The sequence below is a fragment of the Ostrea edulis genome, chromosome 4 (genome assembly GCF_947568905.1).
Source record: "Ostrea edulis chromosome 4, xbOstEdul1.1, whole genome shotgun sequence".
NCBI classification, from domain to species: Eukaryota; Metazoa; Mollusca; class Bivalvia; order Ostreida; family Ostreidae; genus Ostrea; species Ostrea edulis.
This window is the reverse complement of record NC_079167.1, coordinates 3,622,079-3,639,101: the sequence shown is the minus strand read 5'-3', so window position 1 is coordinate 3,639,101 and position 17,023 is coordinate 3,622,079. Positions and strand designations below refer to the sequence as shown.

Below are 17,023 nucleotides of genomic sequence, written 5' to 3'. Positions count from 1 at the left end.
AATAACTATTTATTAATAATAAAAACAATAAAAAAAATCTACAATATTTTATTTCAATGTTTTAAATTTTATGATTTGTTTGTTTTGACTATGACTTTTAAAAGTTTTATTTTGAATTATTTGTTACAGGGAAGAACCACAGTAAAGAAAGGTTGTTATGAGCCTGAGTGGAACGAGCAGATCATCTTTACAGAGATGTTCCCACCACTGTGTAGGAGACTCCAGATACAGCTGAGAGACAAGGACAAAGTGAATGATGACGTGATAGGAACACACTACATTGATATCGCCAAAATCTCCAATGAAGGAGAAAAAGGTGGAGAGACAATGGAAGCTACAAGTTATAACAATGTTTTTCCTGAAACAAAAGTTTTGTATTAATTACCGTAGTTTGATTAAGGTGAAATGAAAGATATTCCATTTTGGATAATTCAAAGTGTTGTTCCACTTCTAAGTGAATATGTGCACAATGTACTTCCAGGGCAATGATATTCATGATTTTTAATCAATAAGGTTTCCTTCCAACATATGGTCCCTGTTGGGTGAACTTATATGGATCAACACGACAATACAGTCTGCTGAATGAGAACCAGCACCTGAATGATGGTCTGGGAGAGGGCGTGTCCTATAGAGGTCGAATGTTAATATCTCTACGGACAGAGGTCATTGAGAGTGCTGACTTAGGAGGACCAGCCACGGTGGAGGTGTGCAGTTCTCTGCCCATCCCAGAGGTGTGCACGCAATGCTCATTTCCTGATGTTTTCTATATCTATTAGTATCAGAAATTACATTACACACCTCCATTTCCTGATGTTTTCTTTGTTCATTAGTATCAGAAATTACATTACACAACTGATGTTTTCTATGTCTATTAGTATCAGAAATTACATTACACAACTGATGTTTTCTATGTTCATTAGTATCAGAAATTACATTACACAACTGATGTTTTCTATGTTCATTAGTATCAGAAATTACATTACACAACTGATGTTTTCTATGTTCATTAGTATCAGAAATTACATTACACAACTGATGTTCATTATTGGCTCTCAGAATATGAGTTTGAAATCTTTGACAGAATGCAGCAGGAAAGCTCGACGAATTCTTTCTTTTTGGTTGTTTTATGGAAGCCTCCATGATTGATAAAAGACTAGGCGAGAAACCAGTTCATTTTGAAATCAGTTTGGGTGAGTTTAGAATTGTCGAATGAATTTTAAAGTGTACTTAAATATTTTTTAAAAAATGATTCAGGAAAATTTAAGGAAATTTGAAAAATTGGAGGTGTGCAATTTGTTTCACCCAAATTTAAATTTGTCCCAAGATGTTTCTTGCGATTTTAAAGTAATGGATGAATATATACACTCAGTAATAAAGTTGTCCATTTAGGATAAAGGCAAAATGGATAAAAACAAAATGGCAGCACCACTACACTGTACACAGTACTATATGCATACTAAATTTTAATGTGATTCACATTTGCTGGAACAAGAATGCTAAATTAAATGTATGAATGTACTAAAATGTGAGATTCTGGCTACCCATTATCATATAATTGACTTGAACACTACTTCAAGATCATGCCAAACAGTAGATATGTTAATATAAGTACATGTATAAGGTTTCCTTTTTTATCATATTCATCTTGAACACACGTGTGCGTAATTTTCATTTTGAACAATAGAAATGAAAGTAGACTTGTGAAATATCTGCTTCTTTCTTGTTTAGGAAATGCAGGTAATGTGTTGGATGGCTACAATCCCCCTACCAAGAAAAGTAGTAGTTCCAGTGATGACAGTGAATCAGAGGAGGAGACAGCAGACGATGCTCCACTCCTGAATGAAGTGTCGGTGGATACACCAAAGTGGAAAAGTACTACTCCTATTCTACGACCATCCACAAAAGACAGAATGTACTACCACTTACCATACTATGAGGATAAGCCTTGTGTGTATATCAAGCATGCAATAGAGGATCATCGAAGGAGAATGTACAACTCAAACATTGTTGACAGAATCATAGAAAAACTGGTCAGTCTTAGTATACTTATATTCATGGTTACATTCATAAATCTTTGGCTCAGACATTTAACTGGAACAGAAAGACAAAGATATATTAGGTTTTCTGATAATGATGTTTCGATGAAAATTTTTTGTCTCTCAAGGATGATGGAATATGTGAGGTTCACGAGATGATTGTTCAGGAACAACCATTTCCAGAGAAGAGAATGAGAGGGGTATTCGAGGAATTAGGGTCTGCTTGCTCTAAATTTGTCAGCATTGTCAAGGGAACTCAGGCCTCAGGAAAAACCAAGTTAGACAAGGAGAGACAGAAATTACTCATTAGAGAGATGGTCAGTTTGTGCTTAAGAGAGGGTGAAATGAAGGAAATTAATTCTTGTAACATCTCAAAGGTTGTTTTTTTAAACAGTTTTGTGAAATATGTATTAATAAAAGAATTGGCTTCATGACCATGACCTGCCCTAGGGTATGTTAAATTTACCTAGAGAAGCTATTGTGCTAAATTAAACTTAGAATACAGCACAACCAGCCGCAAGACATCTGACCTACTGCCCGAATTGAATAGTGACCTTAGCCTAATATCTGAATAGACCAGTAGGAGTGTCGAAGCTGAACTGGCTGCCCTGTAATCCCTCATAGGCTGCTTAGCAGCTGGAATGACAAGAGTGATACAAGTTTAATATTTATTAATTGGATCAGAAACAGGATGCAAATTTACATATATGGTGGAAAGGGTCGCATGCAAACTTTTTGTGGGGAACTGGGGAGGCGGCCAGTGTGCCAGTTTGACTACCAAAGTAGGGGCAACACAGAGGGCCCTATGTGGACATAGGTGCTCGAACCTGAACGAGTCCCCATGTTCTAAGGGAGGTAGAGATCTCTGCGCATCTCACCGGTCTCCTGCGTGCTACCTGGTTTAATTAGCAAGTGCGGAGCAAGCTTGTAGACCCTCCTACAATTGTCGCAACATGCACCAGCCTGTAGGATTCCCTTCCTCAGTAGGAAGTGGATGTGGCCCCAGCTATGAACTAGCTGAGAGCCCCACGAATTAAACTTTAGCAACTTATGCAAGAAATTAGTATTTTCTATGAATATCCACTGACCCTTGACCTTGTTTAATGGTTGTCTGGAGGGTACACGTGAAATACCTTCCCCCTGCTTTAGTAGTAGGTGGGAGGAGAGCCAGTTTTGGCGCAGAATTAGTGATCAACTACCCCAACGCACTCCCCAGTCCGCCACAGACATTGGAACAATGTCCCCCATCCCCATCATTTTTCACAATGTGTTCAATCTAAGGTTTGAGCAGAATGAAAAGTTAACTCGTTCCCCGTTAGGAGGAATTGTATGAGACAAGATAGTTCAAACCAGGTTTATTTCGTAAATGGTACGAACTGTATTAGCCAATCTTAATTAATTGTGGACTATTTGATATGTATCAAATAATCTTGATTATTTTGACAGTTGCTATGTGAACACTTTTGCAGGATCATTTTTCCACATCAGCCAGAACAATGAAAACCACGACATCAAAACACAATCTGAAAGAGAAACTAAAAGTAGCCAATCAGTACCTCCAGAAATTAAAGTCACTATCACATGAAGTAAGTCTGTTAATTGTGTAACTCTAGGGGCAACTTGATGTCCATTCAATTCAGAGTTGGATAGAATTTTTATGATATCGTTATAGCCACAACATGCCCTACCAGATGTGTTCATTTGGATGATCAGTGGAAACAAAAGGATAGCTTACCAGAGGATTCCTGCGCGTCAGGTCATCTACTCCATTGTGGAGGAAGAACGAGGAAAGAACTGTGGCAAACAACAAATCCTGCTTCTCAGAGTAGGTTTTCTTCTTCTGTCAAGACATGTGGTAGAAATTGTTTTCAAAACTCTCTTGGAGTTGATATTTCCTATTTTGACTTTTTAGGTCACATATGAGTAAACTTGGTGACTTATTGCTATTGGTCAGTATCTGTCGTCATTCGTTGTGCGTTAACAATTGAACATCATTAACTTCTTGGTGATTATTGTCTTTATCATTTGAAAGACTTCTTTAAGTTTGCTGATACAGTATAAAAACTAAATGTATATTTAGGAAAAGCAGAAAAAGATATCCCCAAAATTGTGAATTTTGCAATCTGAAGGTTTTGATTCTAGATTGGGTCCAAATTAATCATATTGTGTTAATGTTACATATATTGTATTATGTAATGTATAAGTACTTTCTGGGCATTTAAGTTTTAAGAACACATCTTGTTTTATGCTGTTGCTGAATATTAGAATTTAGCTTAGATATGCAGAACAGAATTTCTTAACCCTTGGGACTAGAAATGCTTTTGACTGATACTCAGGTGGCCGATAAGGCCTGTGGGCCTCTTGTGTTAAAAGTTAATGTTGCAAACTGTATTGAAATATACTAGAAGTTGAAGATAGCTGAAATGTCACAATATTGCCTGGTAAGCAATTCAAGTATAATGATAAAAACTTTTTTAATTTAGCTGCCAGGTAAGAAGGCCACTGGTCAGTCTGGTTGGGGGATCCAGGCCAAACTACATATGTACTTATGGCTAGGACTCAGTAAACACAAGAAGGATTTCCTGAATGGACTGCCTAAAGGATATGATGAGAGCCGGATGGTACAAATAGCTAACAAACCCCACTCTGTACCTCCCGAATTCATACACTACAGTGGTAAGGTCCAAGAATAGCTCAATTCTTAATACAGTCAAACTTGGATATATGGAACCCAATTACAGTGAATTGCTATTGAAATTATCAAAAATATACTGAAATATGTTTTTGATGAACAAAATTGTCCCCAGAGGTTCACTGACTTTTTTGGCCAGGTGGCCACAAACATGGTTTTTTTTTTTTAAAATGAGGTGTTTCTGACCCAATACATTGGTAAGTTTAAATTTTCAGGTACTATTTGACTTAACATCATCAAACTTTGTCAGTTGAAGCATCTCGAGTCCTCGGAGTGTGCAGACTATAAATTAGGTCACCTTGATCTACTTTTTTAACTTCAAAGCTATATCTAAATCAAATGCTAAGAGGCCTAGAATCATGAACCTGTTTCAGTTGATGTATCTTAAGTTTTCTTCAGTTTGGGATACTAAGTTACATGTACAATACTACCAATAATATTGGATGGTAATGTAACTAGAATTTTGATTACAATGATAGACACAGCAAAAAAGGCCTAAAAATTAACTGGAAATAGAAATTTCAGTTAGAATTTTTCAACAACTAACAAGCAATAGAAAAACAAAGTAAACCATTTACCTCTAATAATCCTATTTCTAGATTTACCTCTAAAAATCCTATTTCTAGATTTACCTCTAATAATCCTATTTCTAGATTTACCTCTAATAATCCTATTTCTAGATTTACCTCTAAAAATCCTATTTCTAGATTTACCTCTAATAATCCTATTTCTAGATTTACCTCTAATAATCCTATTTCTAGATTTACCTCTAATAATCCTATTTCTAGATTTGATTCAGATACAGTATAGAATTGTATGTATGTGAAGTGAAGTATTCTGTTATTGATATTTCTCAAACAGATTCTGAGTCATTCCAAGTTCGATGTCATATGTACCAGGCCCGAAGTCTGATTGGTTCAGATGCCTCAGGATTGTCAGATCCATTTGCCAGAGTAGCTTTTGGGGACCAGAGTGTGTGTACCCAGGTGATAGAAGAGACTCTCAGTCCCACGTGGGATGAGATGATGATCATTAATGAGGTCACGGTGTACGGACAAGTGGACGAGATTGTCATCAACCCTCCCCTGATCATCATTGAAGTCTTTGATCAAGACAAAGTGGTATAGTTTTCCTGGCCAATTCACATTTTCCATAGATATAATTATATACATATAAATTCAATACTGTAATATTCCTGACACTGAGTGCTTGTTGATCTTGTCACAGTCTGTGTAAAGGCCAATAACTCCTACTTCTTGTATTTCATCGTAGGGCAAGTCAGAATTCATAGGAAGAGCAATGGCTAAGCCAGTAGTAAAGATGAAGGATGAGAAGTATGACATGCCCAAATTTCCTCCCAGACTTGAATGGTGGGATATCTATCGGGGACCAGACAAGGCAGGCCAACTCTTGGCATGTTTTGAACTGCTTCAGGTATGTCAATATGCCTCTATTTGTGCATTTTCCTATATCCCCCGTAGTAGTTTGTTAAGATCTTTATTTTAGTAAGAATGTACTGTGGAGATTTTTATTTTGAAAAGCATTTATTGTATGATTTGAACACATGCTATTATAGATGTATTGATTGAATGATTAAGGGTAAGGTTTAGTAAGGACATGCAGCTGCCTTTTTTCCCATATGTGCTTTTAAAAGTTGCACCATACAAAATGAATTAGTAAAGTCTCAATTTATAGAAGAAAATATTTGCCAGTAACTAACAGTATGAGCATCTAACTTTGAATTATCTTGCATTTGCTTGAAATTCTGCACTAATTTTTATCCAATTGGACCACAGAAATTACATGAGGCACACATGCATGTTCTGGGGACAATTTATTAAATATGTACAATGTTAATCAATAAATACAATTGTAGAGCATGCAAAACTAAGCCATATAATAATGTTTGCAGAGATTTTATGAAAAAATGAGAAATGTAAGAAAATTATTTAGAGTAGAAGGGCTGAAATTAGCTCTTACTACACCTTATCCTTTTTTTTTTTTTTTTACCTTAAATACTTTAGAAGTATAGTTTACTGGTAATAGATTTTTCATAAAAGATCCAGAAAATTTGAATCTAAACATTAACAATAATTTCAGATTTTAATGATGAATTTAAGCTTTAATGATAAAATGATATCAGGAGTTGTTTTTCGTAAAGCTGTTGTGTTCAGCCCCATTATTAGCTTGGTAAAGCTGTCACTGTTAGCTTAATGAAGCTGAGTCATCTTAGACGCCATGCCTTCCCTCTTTACACTTGTAATGACCAATTGTAGCATCCTTTTGAGGAGAAGGACCTGCGCTGTGCTCATCTCACACCACCGTATGCAAGGAAGACAAATCTGGTATAGCCTCACTCTGGGTACTGGGAGGTCACATGACCTTCTCAGCTGCTTGCACTTTGCTTGTAGTTCCTTAGCTTTATATGTTCTCATATTTTCTTTTGGTAATCATATATATACATATAGATATATGGTACTTCAGGTTAAATTAATATTTTTGATTGAAAAATTGAAAATAGATTGTCAGAAATTCAATTATATATAGATATCAAATAAAAGCAAAGATTGTCCTCAAAATACTCAGATCACATGTAGAATCCTTCAATTTTTGGATATAGAATACTGTAAACAAAATTTTATTCGCAACCACTTGTGAATTGCCATTGGGAACAGCATTTTCATGAGTGAGCCTACATTAACAAATTTTATGAGTATGTGGTGCTCAAGAATCTTGTAGATGTTTCTCACACGCGAATAAGAATTGGTTTACAGTAATTGAGTGAGAAAAACACAGTTGATTTAGCATGTATGGATTGGTAGATATATTTAGATCAGTTTGTGAGCATGTTAAAGATACAGACGAATAAGACAGGATACTAATGAACGAACACTAAACGAAGTAGAAAAACTTTGTAATATTTCACACCTTCTCATACATATAAGTTATTAGTATACTAATACTTTATTCTAATTCTTGGTGGTCAAGGTTGCAAATTTCTTAATGATATCACAGAAAGACTATAATTTTATTCAAACAACAATGCAATGCCACTATACCATATAAACATATTACAATGTGACCTGTTTAATCCAGCTGTTGTACAGTCCCAAGTGTTGTGTTATCCGTAAAGAGATTTTGGCATCATTCTTTGACTACAGTGTATTCCAGATTTTGAGTAATGTGCCTTCAGTATAGATGAATTTCACATATATATATATAATATATATATATATATATATATATATATATACAGTAAAATATCTGTATCTCGAATATGGTTTATCTCGAATACCCCACTTGAGTCGAAGTCGACTGCCGGTCCCGACCGTTTTCCCTATATAAATGATTTTAAAAACTTCTGATATTTCGAACACGATAATCTCGAATACCCCGCTTATGTCGAAGTATTTTCAAGGTCCCATGCCCTAAATTCACCTGGTTTATCTTGAAGTGCAGTCAATTTTCCGCTCTGCTTACCATACCTGGCGTCGGAAGTCACAAATTCACACCTGCGGCTACACCAATTATAATTAATGACCGTTAATCCACGTTCGCCTTTTCCGAGTAGACCCAGGTCACAATAAATGGTTCAACAGCTTGGGTGATTAGTGAAGCCTTCCAACATTATGGCTAAATTTACGGATTAAGTCCACCGCCAATTATGACCTAACACGTCCGATTCCAGGGATGGTGTTTTGAGTGACACAACGCTATATCATTAACATGTGGGTTAGGTAAACGCACAAAATTGTCGAAGTGTGCTTGAAGGTAATGCTCATAATAACGATACTGCAATTCAATAATACACGCTTCATCATTAAAACTAGGACAGAGAAAACACGAAATTTTATTTAATTAACATTTAAAAGTTGTTTTTTTAAATCCGTCTTTTTTGTTTCTAACTACAAATGCAATAACTACATCCCAGTCGAACCTAGACATTAGTAAACTTAAAGTAAGTATACAAGCATGGACATCTTAATTTTGAAACACATTGTGAATTCAATGAGATGTTTATATATATATATATATATATATATATATATATATATAAAACCGAAATGTTTGTCTTTGAAATTCCGCCATATCAATTTATCAACTTGTATTAAACTATAAGAAACGGCAACAGGGTTGTTGTTTATAATGCAAATCTCATACTATGCATCAAATATCCACCTTCAAAAATATATTCAAGATCGATTTTGGATATCTCAAACCCCTGGATATCTCAAAGTTTTTTCGAGGTCCCTCAGACTTCGAGACAGAGATATTTTACTGTATATCCAAAATATAAAAATATGTATAGAAAATTCCTTGGTAGTAGTATAATAAAATTATCACAACACCAATTGAATATACTCAACTATAGTTTCTTTTTTCATCTGGCACAAGTTTTTACTAAATTTCTTATGTTACCAACAAAAAAAATTCTGACTTAATAATTTCACAAGTTTTAACTTGAAATACAACTCCTTATAATAAATAAATAATAATAAATAAATAAAATTTGATGATGATGGGGAGGTCTGTCTTCATTTTCTCTCAAAATGTCTTAGAACAGCATGAGGGCAACTATTTTTATGTAGATGAAAGAAAACAACAAAATGATTTTTTAACATAACTTAAGTAAAAAAGTTTGATTAAATGGATCTCAGGGGGTTTAATGAATTGATTGGTTACACATGTACAAAGTGAATCAAAAGTGTCAATATATTGTTAAGTTTTACTAGAGGTCAAGGGTCAAACTGGACATAGGAATATACTGTCCGTTCAATATATTGAGAACCCTTTTTTTGACAGACATCAAATTTGGTACACTGATACGTCTTCAGGAGAAGATGACCCCTATTGATTTTGAAGTCACATGGTCAAAGGTCAAAGGTCACACTGGACATAGGAATATATTGTCCGTTCAATATATTGAGAACCCTTTTCTTGACAGACATCAAACTTGTTACACTGGTACGTCTTCAGGAGAAGTTGACCCCTATTGATTTTGAGGTCACATGGTCAAAGGTCAAGGGTCAAACTGGACATAGGAATATACTGTCCGTTCAATATCTTGAGAACCCTTTGCTTGACAGACATCAAACTTAGTACACCAATATGTCTTCAGAAGAAGATGACCCTTATTGATTTTGAGGTCACATGTTTAAAGGTCAAGGGTCAACCTGGACATAGGAATATACTGTCTGCTCAATATCTTCAGAACCCTTTGCTTGACAGGCATCAAACTTTAAATAGTACACTGGTGTATATTCAGGAGAAGATGACTCCTATTGATTTTGAGGTCACATGGTCAAAGGTCAAGGGTCAAACTGGACATAGTAATATACTGTCCACTCAATATCTTGATAACCCTTTTACTTGACAGACATCAAACTTAGTACGTTGGTACATCTTTAGGAGAGGATGACCCATATTGATTTTGAGGTCAAAAGTCAATAGTTGAACTGGACATAGTAATATATTGTCTCCTATATTTTAAGAATTATTTGCTTGATTGACACGTACCAAACTTGGTACACTGGTACAGCATAAGGAGTAGATGACCCCTATTGAATTTTAGGTCACATGGTCAATTCACTCTTGACATAGGAAGATATTCTCTGCTCAATATTTTGAATTGATGATAATACTATCAATTGAATGAGGTGTGTGTGTATAACCCTTTTCAATTTTGCACCATGGGGGGGGGGGGGGGGGGGGGGGGGCATATGTGTTTTACAAACATCTCTTGTTTTTCTTTGGTTTCATGTTCTTTTTCTGTAGTGTCTCTATAGAATTTATAAGTCGGGAAAACATTAAAATTCGGATTAATATTTTTAGTGCAATTTCTAATGTGTTTGCATACATGGGTACACTGGTATTAGGTTCTCAGATCTGTTGTCTGTGAACGGTCATGCAGTGTCTTAAGATGTCTGCTGTCTGGCTGATGTAATTCTCACTGCATCCAATGCAGGTAATTATATGAATAAGGTTTGAACTAACCTGTCATTTCACTTTGTTTTTGAAGAAAAATTTGGACTCTAGTGTTATGTATGGGCATGTAGTACATCTGGGTTTGTTGCATTTATTGATGATGAAAGGTTTGTAATGTTACTGGTAAAACAGGCTTTGGTAAGAATGATAATTAAGTGAAGGATTTTGTTGTTTACTTTTGAATACTTGGGAAACTTCCAAAACGCAAATCACCTGAGGTTTTCTTATCACTTTTTGTCCAGCATCCATATGTCCATAAACTTTTAACAGTTTCAACTTCTTTTCCAGAACCACAGGGCTAATTTCATCCTAACTTGCCGCAAAGTGTGCTTGGGTAAAGAGGATTCAACTTTGTTCAAATGAAGTGCCACTTTTTTATGAAGTGGGGATAATTAAAGATTGGTAAAACATTTTTACCATCTTTTAAAATCTTCTCAAGAAACACTTGGCCAATTTCAATTGAAAAGGGGATTAAAGTTTGTACAAATGAAGGGCAATGCTTTCTCCAAGGGAGAGATAGATAAGATAAGGCAAAACGTTAAAATTTACACGAAAGCTTTCTGACATAAAGTAAATTCTTGTTTGTTTAAATCATGGCTCCTGGGGGCCACAGTAGGGGATCAAAGTTTTACATGGGGATATACAGGAACAATCTTTAAAAGTCTTCTTCTCAAGAACAACAGGGTCATTTTACTCTTATTGATATACAAGCATCCCCAGGTAGTGCAGATTCAAGTTTGTTCAAATTGTGATCCCCGGGGGTAGGGTGGGGACACAATAGGAGATCAAAGTTTTGCATGGGAATAAATAGGAAATATCTTTAAAAATCTTTTTCTCATTAACAACAGGGCTATGAATACCCCATATTGATATGCAAGCATCTTCAGGTAATGCAAAGTCAAGTTTGTTCAAATATCAGGGGTCTGGGAGTAGGGTGGGGCCACAACTGGAGATTAAAGTTTTATTTAGAAATATACAGGAAATTGATAAAAATATTCTTTTCAAAATTAGCATGGCCACACTAAATCATATCAAATTGCAAAGTTGTGTGGATTCAAGTTGAAAAAGAGGGTCAAGTTGTTTTGCACCTGTTGGTTGGTCGTTCTGTAGACCAAATCTTGTACGCTCAATATCTTGGTACACTAGTACATCTCAAGGAGTAGATGACGCCTGTTGATTTTGAGGTCACATGGTTAAAGGTCAAGGGTCAATCCACATTGGACATAGGAAGATACTGTCCACTCAATATCTTAAGAACCCTTTGCTTGACAAACGTCAAACTTGATACACTGGTACATCATCAGAAGTAGATGACCCTTATAAAATTTGGGTCTGTATGGTCAAAGGTCAATGGTTAAACTGGACATAGTAATATATTGTCTCTTATATTCTAAGAATCATTTCCTTGATTGACACCAAACTTAGTACACTGGTACAGCATAAGGAGCAGATGACCCCAATTGATTTTTGTCACATGCTCAATCCACTCTGGACATAGGATGATATTGTTTGTTCAATATGATGACTTGTTTTGGCACTACTATCAATTAAATGATGCATGGGTATAACCCTTTTCAATTTTGCACCATGGGGGGCATATATGTTTTACAAACATTTCTTGTTTAAAGTTGTTTCTGACATAATTTTTACTAAGTTGCTTGATGAGAAAAAGTTTCACTGTATCAATAAATGTATCTTGATTAGAAACCACAATCTAGATACATTTATTACTACATTGAAACATATATTCATCATACTCAGTCGGCATTGTGATATTTTTTTATTATACATGTGTATATATATGAGTGTTAGCACTGGTTGTAGGTGGGATATTTTGAACCAATAAGGGTGAAGGTCTTTCTGTTTGAATCTCATTAATTAGGAATTAATCTTAAGAGACCTGCATTGATTTTATTTCAAAGTGAAATTGGAAATACTTTGTAGTAATTATGTAATTATTCTTTAAATGCCATTACTTTTAATTTCCTTCTTGCAAACTGCTTTATCCAGTGTGCAAACAACATTGAAGTAAATTCTTTTATTGTTTTGTGAACTGTTTCAATTAAATTTGCACATGTACCCACCATGCATGATAAGTCTTACCTAGATTTTTTTAAGAATTCAATTATCTGCTGTAATAAATTATTGGATGTGGTGAAATTGCTCTGAATCACTTATTTTAATACATTATAAAGATATCTTTGACCTCAGCAAAATCTCTCCCATATTCCATCTCCCACATCTACGTAACACAGCGGTTTACAGCTAACTGAATTAAGTTCTTGGACACAAATTCCATGACATCAAAGATGGGATAAAGTTTTGGTAAAAGATGTTCTGTAATGCATTATTTTATAACAAATAATCTGCTTGGTCATTTATATCAAATATCAGATTTTACCTTTGAGATGTAAAAAGCTTTCTGAAATGAAAGCTAGATTGCAATTATCAGAATCCTTTCACTGTCATTCCTTCAAGGATTTTTATATTTCTCCAATTTTTCCAAAAATTCTTAGCACTTTCTTGCACCCAGGATCAAAGATCAGGGGCATATATGTATTGTTTTTGTCTGTCGGTCCTTCTGTCTGTCCGTCTGCTTACAAATTCAAAGCTTGATGTCAGGTAAAAGTCAAAAGGTTTAAATCTTAAAGGGACTTTATATTAGGGTTGGCATTCTATTTCAAGGTCAGTCTTGCTTCTGGGGCATTCATGTTTCACAAACACATCTCTTTTCCTATATCAAATCTATATATTTTTTTCATTTTCATATAATGTTATACTTTTAAATCTTTGATATTATATAGGTAATCTGAGGTCTAATATAAAGTGATTATTCTACTTGTACTGTTTTGCTTCACCACTACTAGCCAGCAGAAGTAAACACTGTGACTGTGTGCATGGATGTGAGAGATAACAGAGTCTGCTGCATGTGTATGTTCATGGTATCTAAGTAGATGACACAGATACACTATGTACCAGACCTGTAAAATCCTAGAACAATTCAATTTTATTATGTATTTATAGTTTGCTATCATATAATTTGTATATATTTATACAGTTAGCTTCCCTTGGAGAGATGACAGGACAAGAGTTACCTCCCCTGGAACTGCCAACAGGGGAGAAAGACAGAGGTCCAGTCATGCCAGTCCCTAAAGGGATCAGACCAATCCTTAGTAAACATAGGATAGAGGTACGTTCACTTTTTGCATGTAGAAATTAAAGTCATACACCTTACAAAGACATTTCTGTAGAAATACATATGATAATGTCACTGACAGTTATAAAATAACAATATTATGGCGGGTCTTTGGTTCAGATGTACTTGTAAACATTTTTAATTAATTGAGGATGTTACTGTTAGAGTGAGCACAGCTACATATACAAGCACAGATCCAGAATTCTTTCAAGAGAGAGTGGGTTCGACCCCATTCAATTTTTTGTAGGGGTTCAATCGAAACTAGGGACTTACATTTAGTATATCACATCTGGAAAAGCATAAAATTTTGCAATATACTTATTTTTACCAAGTTCAGAGGTGTGTGGGTTTTGGTCCTCCACCACCACCACTGTATGAATGCCTGACACAGCTGAATTACCAATGGAATCAAGATATTTGATTTAAAAGAAAATGGGAAAAATCTGTATTGGAATGAAAATCGCACAATAGAATACTGAAAATCTTCAAAAATCTGTATCTAACAGCAAGGTAGTCATTATTCTGAAAATTTATTTAAAGGGAAAGGCAACCCAAAATTTTTTTTACATGATAAATGATAGGATTCATTATATGGTCGTGGCCACTGCTGGTGGACTGTTAGTCCCCGAGGGTCTCTACAGCCCAGTAGCTAAGTACAGGTGACTCTCGATGGCTAGAACTTCGATCTCTCGAAGTTCTTGGTCTCTCAAAGTGAAATCATGGTCCCGATTTTTATACACACACACACACACACACACACACACACACCCCCGCAACAAGTGGGGGGGGGGGGGGGGGGGGGGGGTGTATATATATACTGGAATCGGGTTGTCCGTCTGTAGACGCAATGGTTTCCGGGCTCTAAAGCATTTTCCTTTCCACCTACCGTCACCATATCATACATATGGACTACCCATGGGATGAAGATGTTCCCTATTGATTTTGGGGTCCAAAGGTCAAGCGCAATGGACATCGAAGTAGCAATATGGTTTCTGGGCTCTAAAGCGTTATCCTTTCCACCTACAGTCACCATATCGCTACAGTCACCATATCGTACATATGGACTACCCATGGGATGAAGATGTTCCCTATCGATTTTGGGGTCAAAAGGTCAAAGGTCAAGCGCACTGGACATCGAAGTAGCAATATGGTTTCCAGGCTCTAAAGCGTTATCCTTTCCACCTACAGTCACCATATCATACATATGGACTACCCATGGGATGAAGATGTTCCCTATGGATTTTGGAGTCAAAAGGTCAAAGATCACATGCACTGGACATCGAAGTAGCAATATGGTTTCCATTTAAATTCTTTAACGGCTTTTTTCATCGCATGGAACACCCTTTGGGAGATTGGTGTAAGCGGGGGGTATTCTTAGTGAGCATTGCTCACATTACCTCTTTTGGCACTCTGTTTTTCCCTAAAGTAGCTCTTACAAGTTTATTGTTATTTCGGATTTCAAACATTTCGGTTGAGCATCACTGAAGAGACATTATTTTTCGAAATGCGCATTTGGTGCATCAAAATTGGTACTGTACAAGTTTTACATGATAGAGATTTGTCATACTACAGCCTAGATAAGCTTCAGTACTAATCTTAAAACATTTTAAAAAATTGAAATTCCCGCCATCTATAGAGGCTGCCATGATGCAGAACTCTTTTGTATTCAAGACCACAAAAATCAATAATTTTGACGTCACACTGTCTGTTCCAGTTTTGATGAGATTCTAAGATCATCAAAGATGTGCATGTCGTAGATTTTACGAATACATTGTAAATAGGTGGATGCCTTTCTCTCAAGCAGTTCATTACAATAATGCGAAGGGGAGATGTGAAAAATGTTTTTTCCTCTGAAATTCCTGAACTAAGAAAGTTATTTGAAAAGAAAATACTATGTAAACTGTTGATCCATCATTTGCGTAATGACAAGTTGAGGTTTGAGACATGTACATGTATGAAGAAACGAGTACCATCTGCCTGGTCTGCGACTCGACTGAACGTCTTCTTTTCTTAAATTCTTCTTGCGAAAGAACGGGCTCAAATCTATACGGCCCCAAACTTAACTGTTCGTGACTTGTCATGTTTACAGTGCTGCCGAAAAAAATAAACCGGAACCGACGGTGTGACATGTATATAGTTCAAATTTCCTCTATCTCGTGTTTGCAATAAGTATGGAACATAACTTGTCCTGTAAATGTATGATTAAATTTGTTTTTATCCCATGTATAAAAGTTATTTTGTCTAGCACAAAGTCCCAAAATAACTTCTGAAAAAAATCTAGCATTGTTTTACATTTGTGAGATTTGTGAGTGTTTGGTCCACAGGTCCTGTTCTGGGGTGTGAGGGATCTGAAGCGAGTGCAGCTGACCACAGTGGATAAGCCTCGGATTGACATAGAATGTGCAGGACATGTTCTTGCCTCTTCTGTAATCCAAAACTACAAGAAAAATCCAAACTTTGGAACACCTGTCAAATTCTTTGATGTGGTATGTCTGCTTGATCTCGTTTCCTACTTTTTGTTACTTTTAAATAATACGGAGTTTGCAAAGGAACTATGCTTTTGATACATGTACATGAATGAAGAGCATAGCTCTGAGTTGAGAGAAACTTGACTTATTAAATTAATAAAGAATGGTTGGGCAGGTGCAGGCATCAGCATTTAGTCTCCAAACCATGTAAATTCTCTTTAGCATTGAAACTTTATATAATTTAAAGTTTCATAAACCAAGGATTATCCTACTTATTTTAAAGACAAATAGAGTCAAAACTAGAGACCAACACCTTAAGGTAAATGCTACAGAAGATTCTTGTGAGTAGATACCATGTGACATCGGTAGGGTCTGGATCTAAATTGTAAAATAGAAAAAATAAACAGATCACAACACATTATTTTTTGTTCCCAGGAAAATTTTGGAGGAGATATAGTCGCCATCATGTCCGTCCGTCCATTCAAGCTCATATATCTCCTAAACCTATCATCAGAACTTTTGGATCAAGGTCTTTCAAGGTCATTTTGGAAAGGTCAAGGTCACTCAGAACATATAAAAATTCCTTATTTCAACAGTTTTTGATATAAAATTTCCCTTCTCCTAAACCTTTCACCAGAAATTGATC

At 35.6% G+C, this 17,023-nt stretch overlaps 1 protein-coding gene across 12 annotated transcripts in view; it reads left to right on the top strand.

The window, feature by feature from the left end:
* LOC125671554 (otoferlin-like) overlaps positions 1-17,023 on the top strand; it is a 161,872-nt gene that overhangs the window by 73,978 nt on the left and 70,871 nt on the right. For 7 of the 12 annotated variants that reach the window (XM_056161635.1, XM_056161639.1, XM_056161632.1 and 4 more), the window contains exons 16-28: positions 130-316; positions 514-731; positions 1,082-1,190; positions 1,729-2,030; positions 2,165-2,353; positions 3,506-3,622; positions 3,709-3,861; positions 4,520-4,712; positions 5,590-5,849; positions 6,001-6,162; positions 7,005-7,073; positions 13,772-13,903; positions 16,234-16,395. In XM_056161635.1, coding sequence (XP_056017610.1) covers positions 130-316; positions 514-731; positions 1,082-1,190; positions 1,729-2,030; positions 2,165-2,353; positions 3,506-3,622; positions 3,709-3,861; positions 4,520-4,712; positions 5,590-5,849; positions 6,001-6,162; positions 7,005-7,073; positions 13,772-13,903; positions 16,234-16,395 — 2,253 coding nt within the window. The remainder of the gene's footprint in view (positions 1-129; positions 317-513; positions 732-1,081; positions 1,191-1,728; positions 2,031-2,164; positions 2,354-3,505; positions 3,623-3,708; positions 3,862-4,519; positions 4,713-5,589; positions 5,850-6,000; positions 6,163-7,004; positions 7,074-13,771; positions 13,904-16,233; positions 16,396-17,023) is intronic. The other 5 variants (XM_056161640.1, XM_056161637.1, XM_056161633.1 and 2 more) reach the window with 1 other exon arrangement.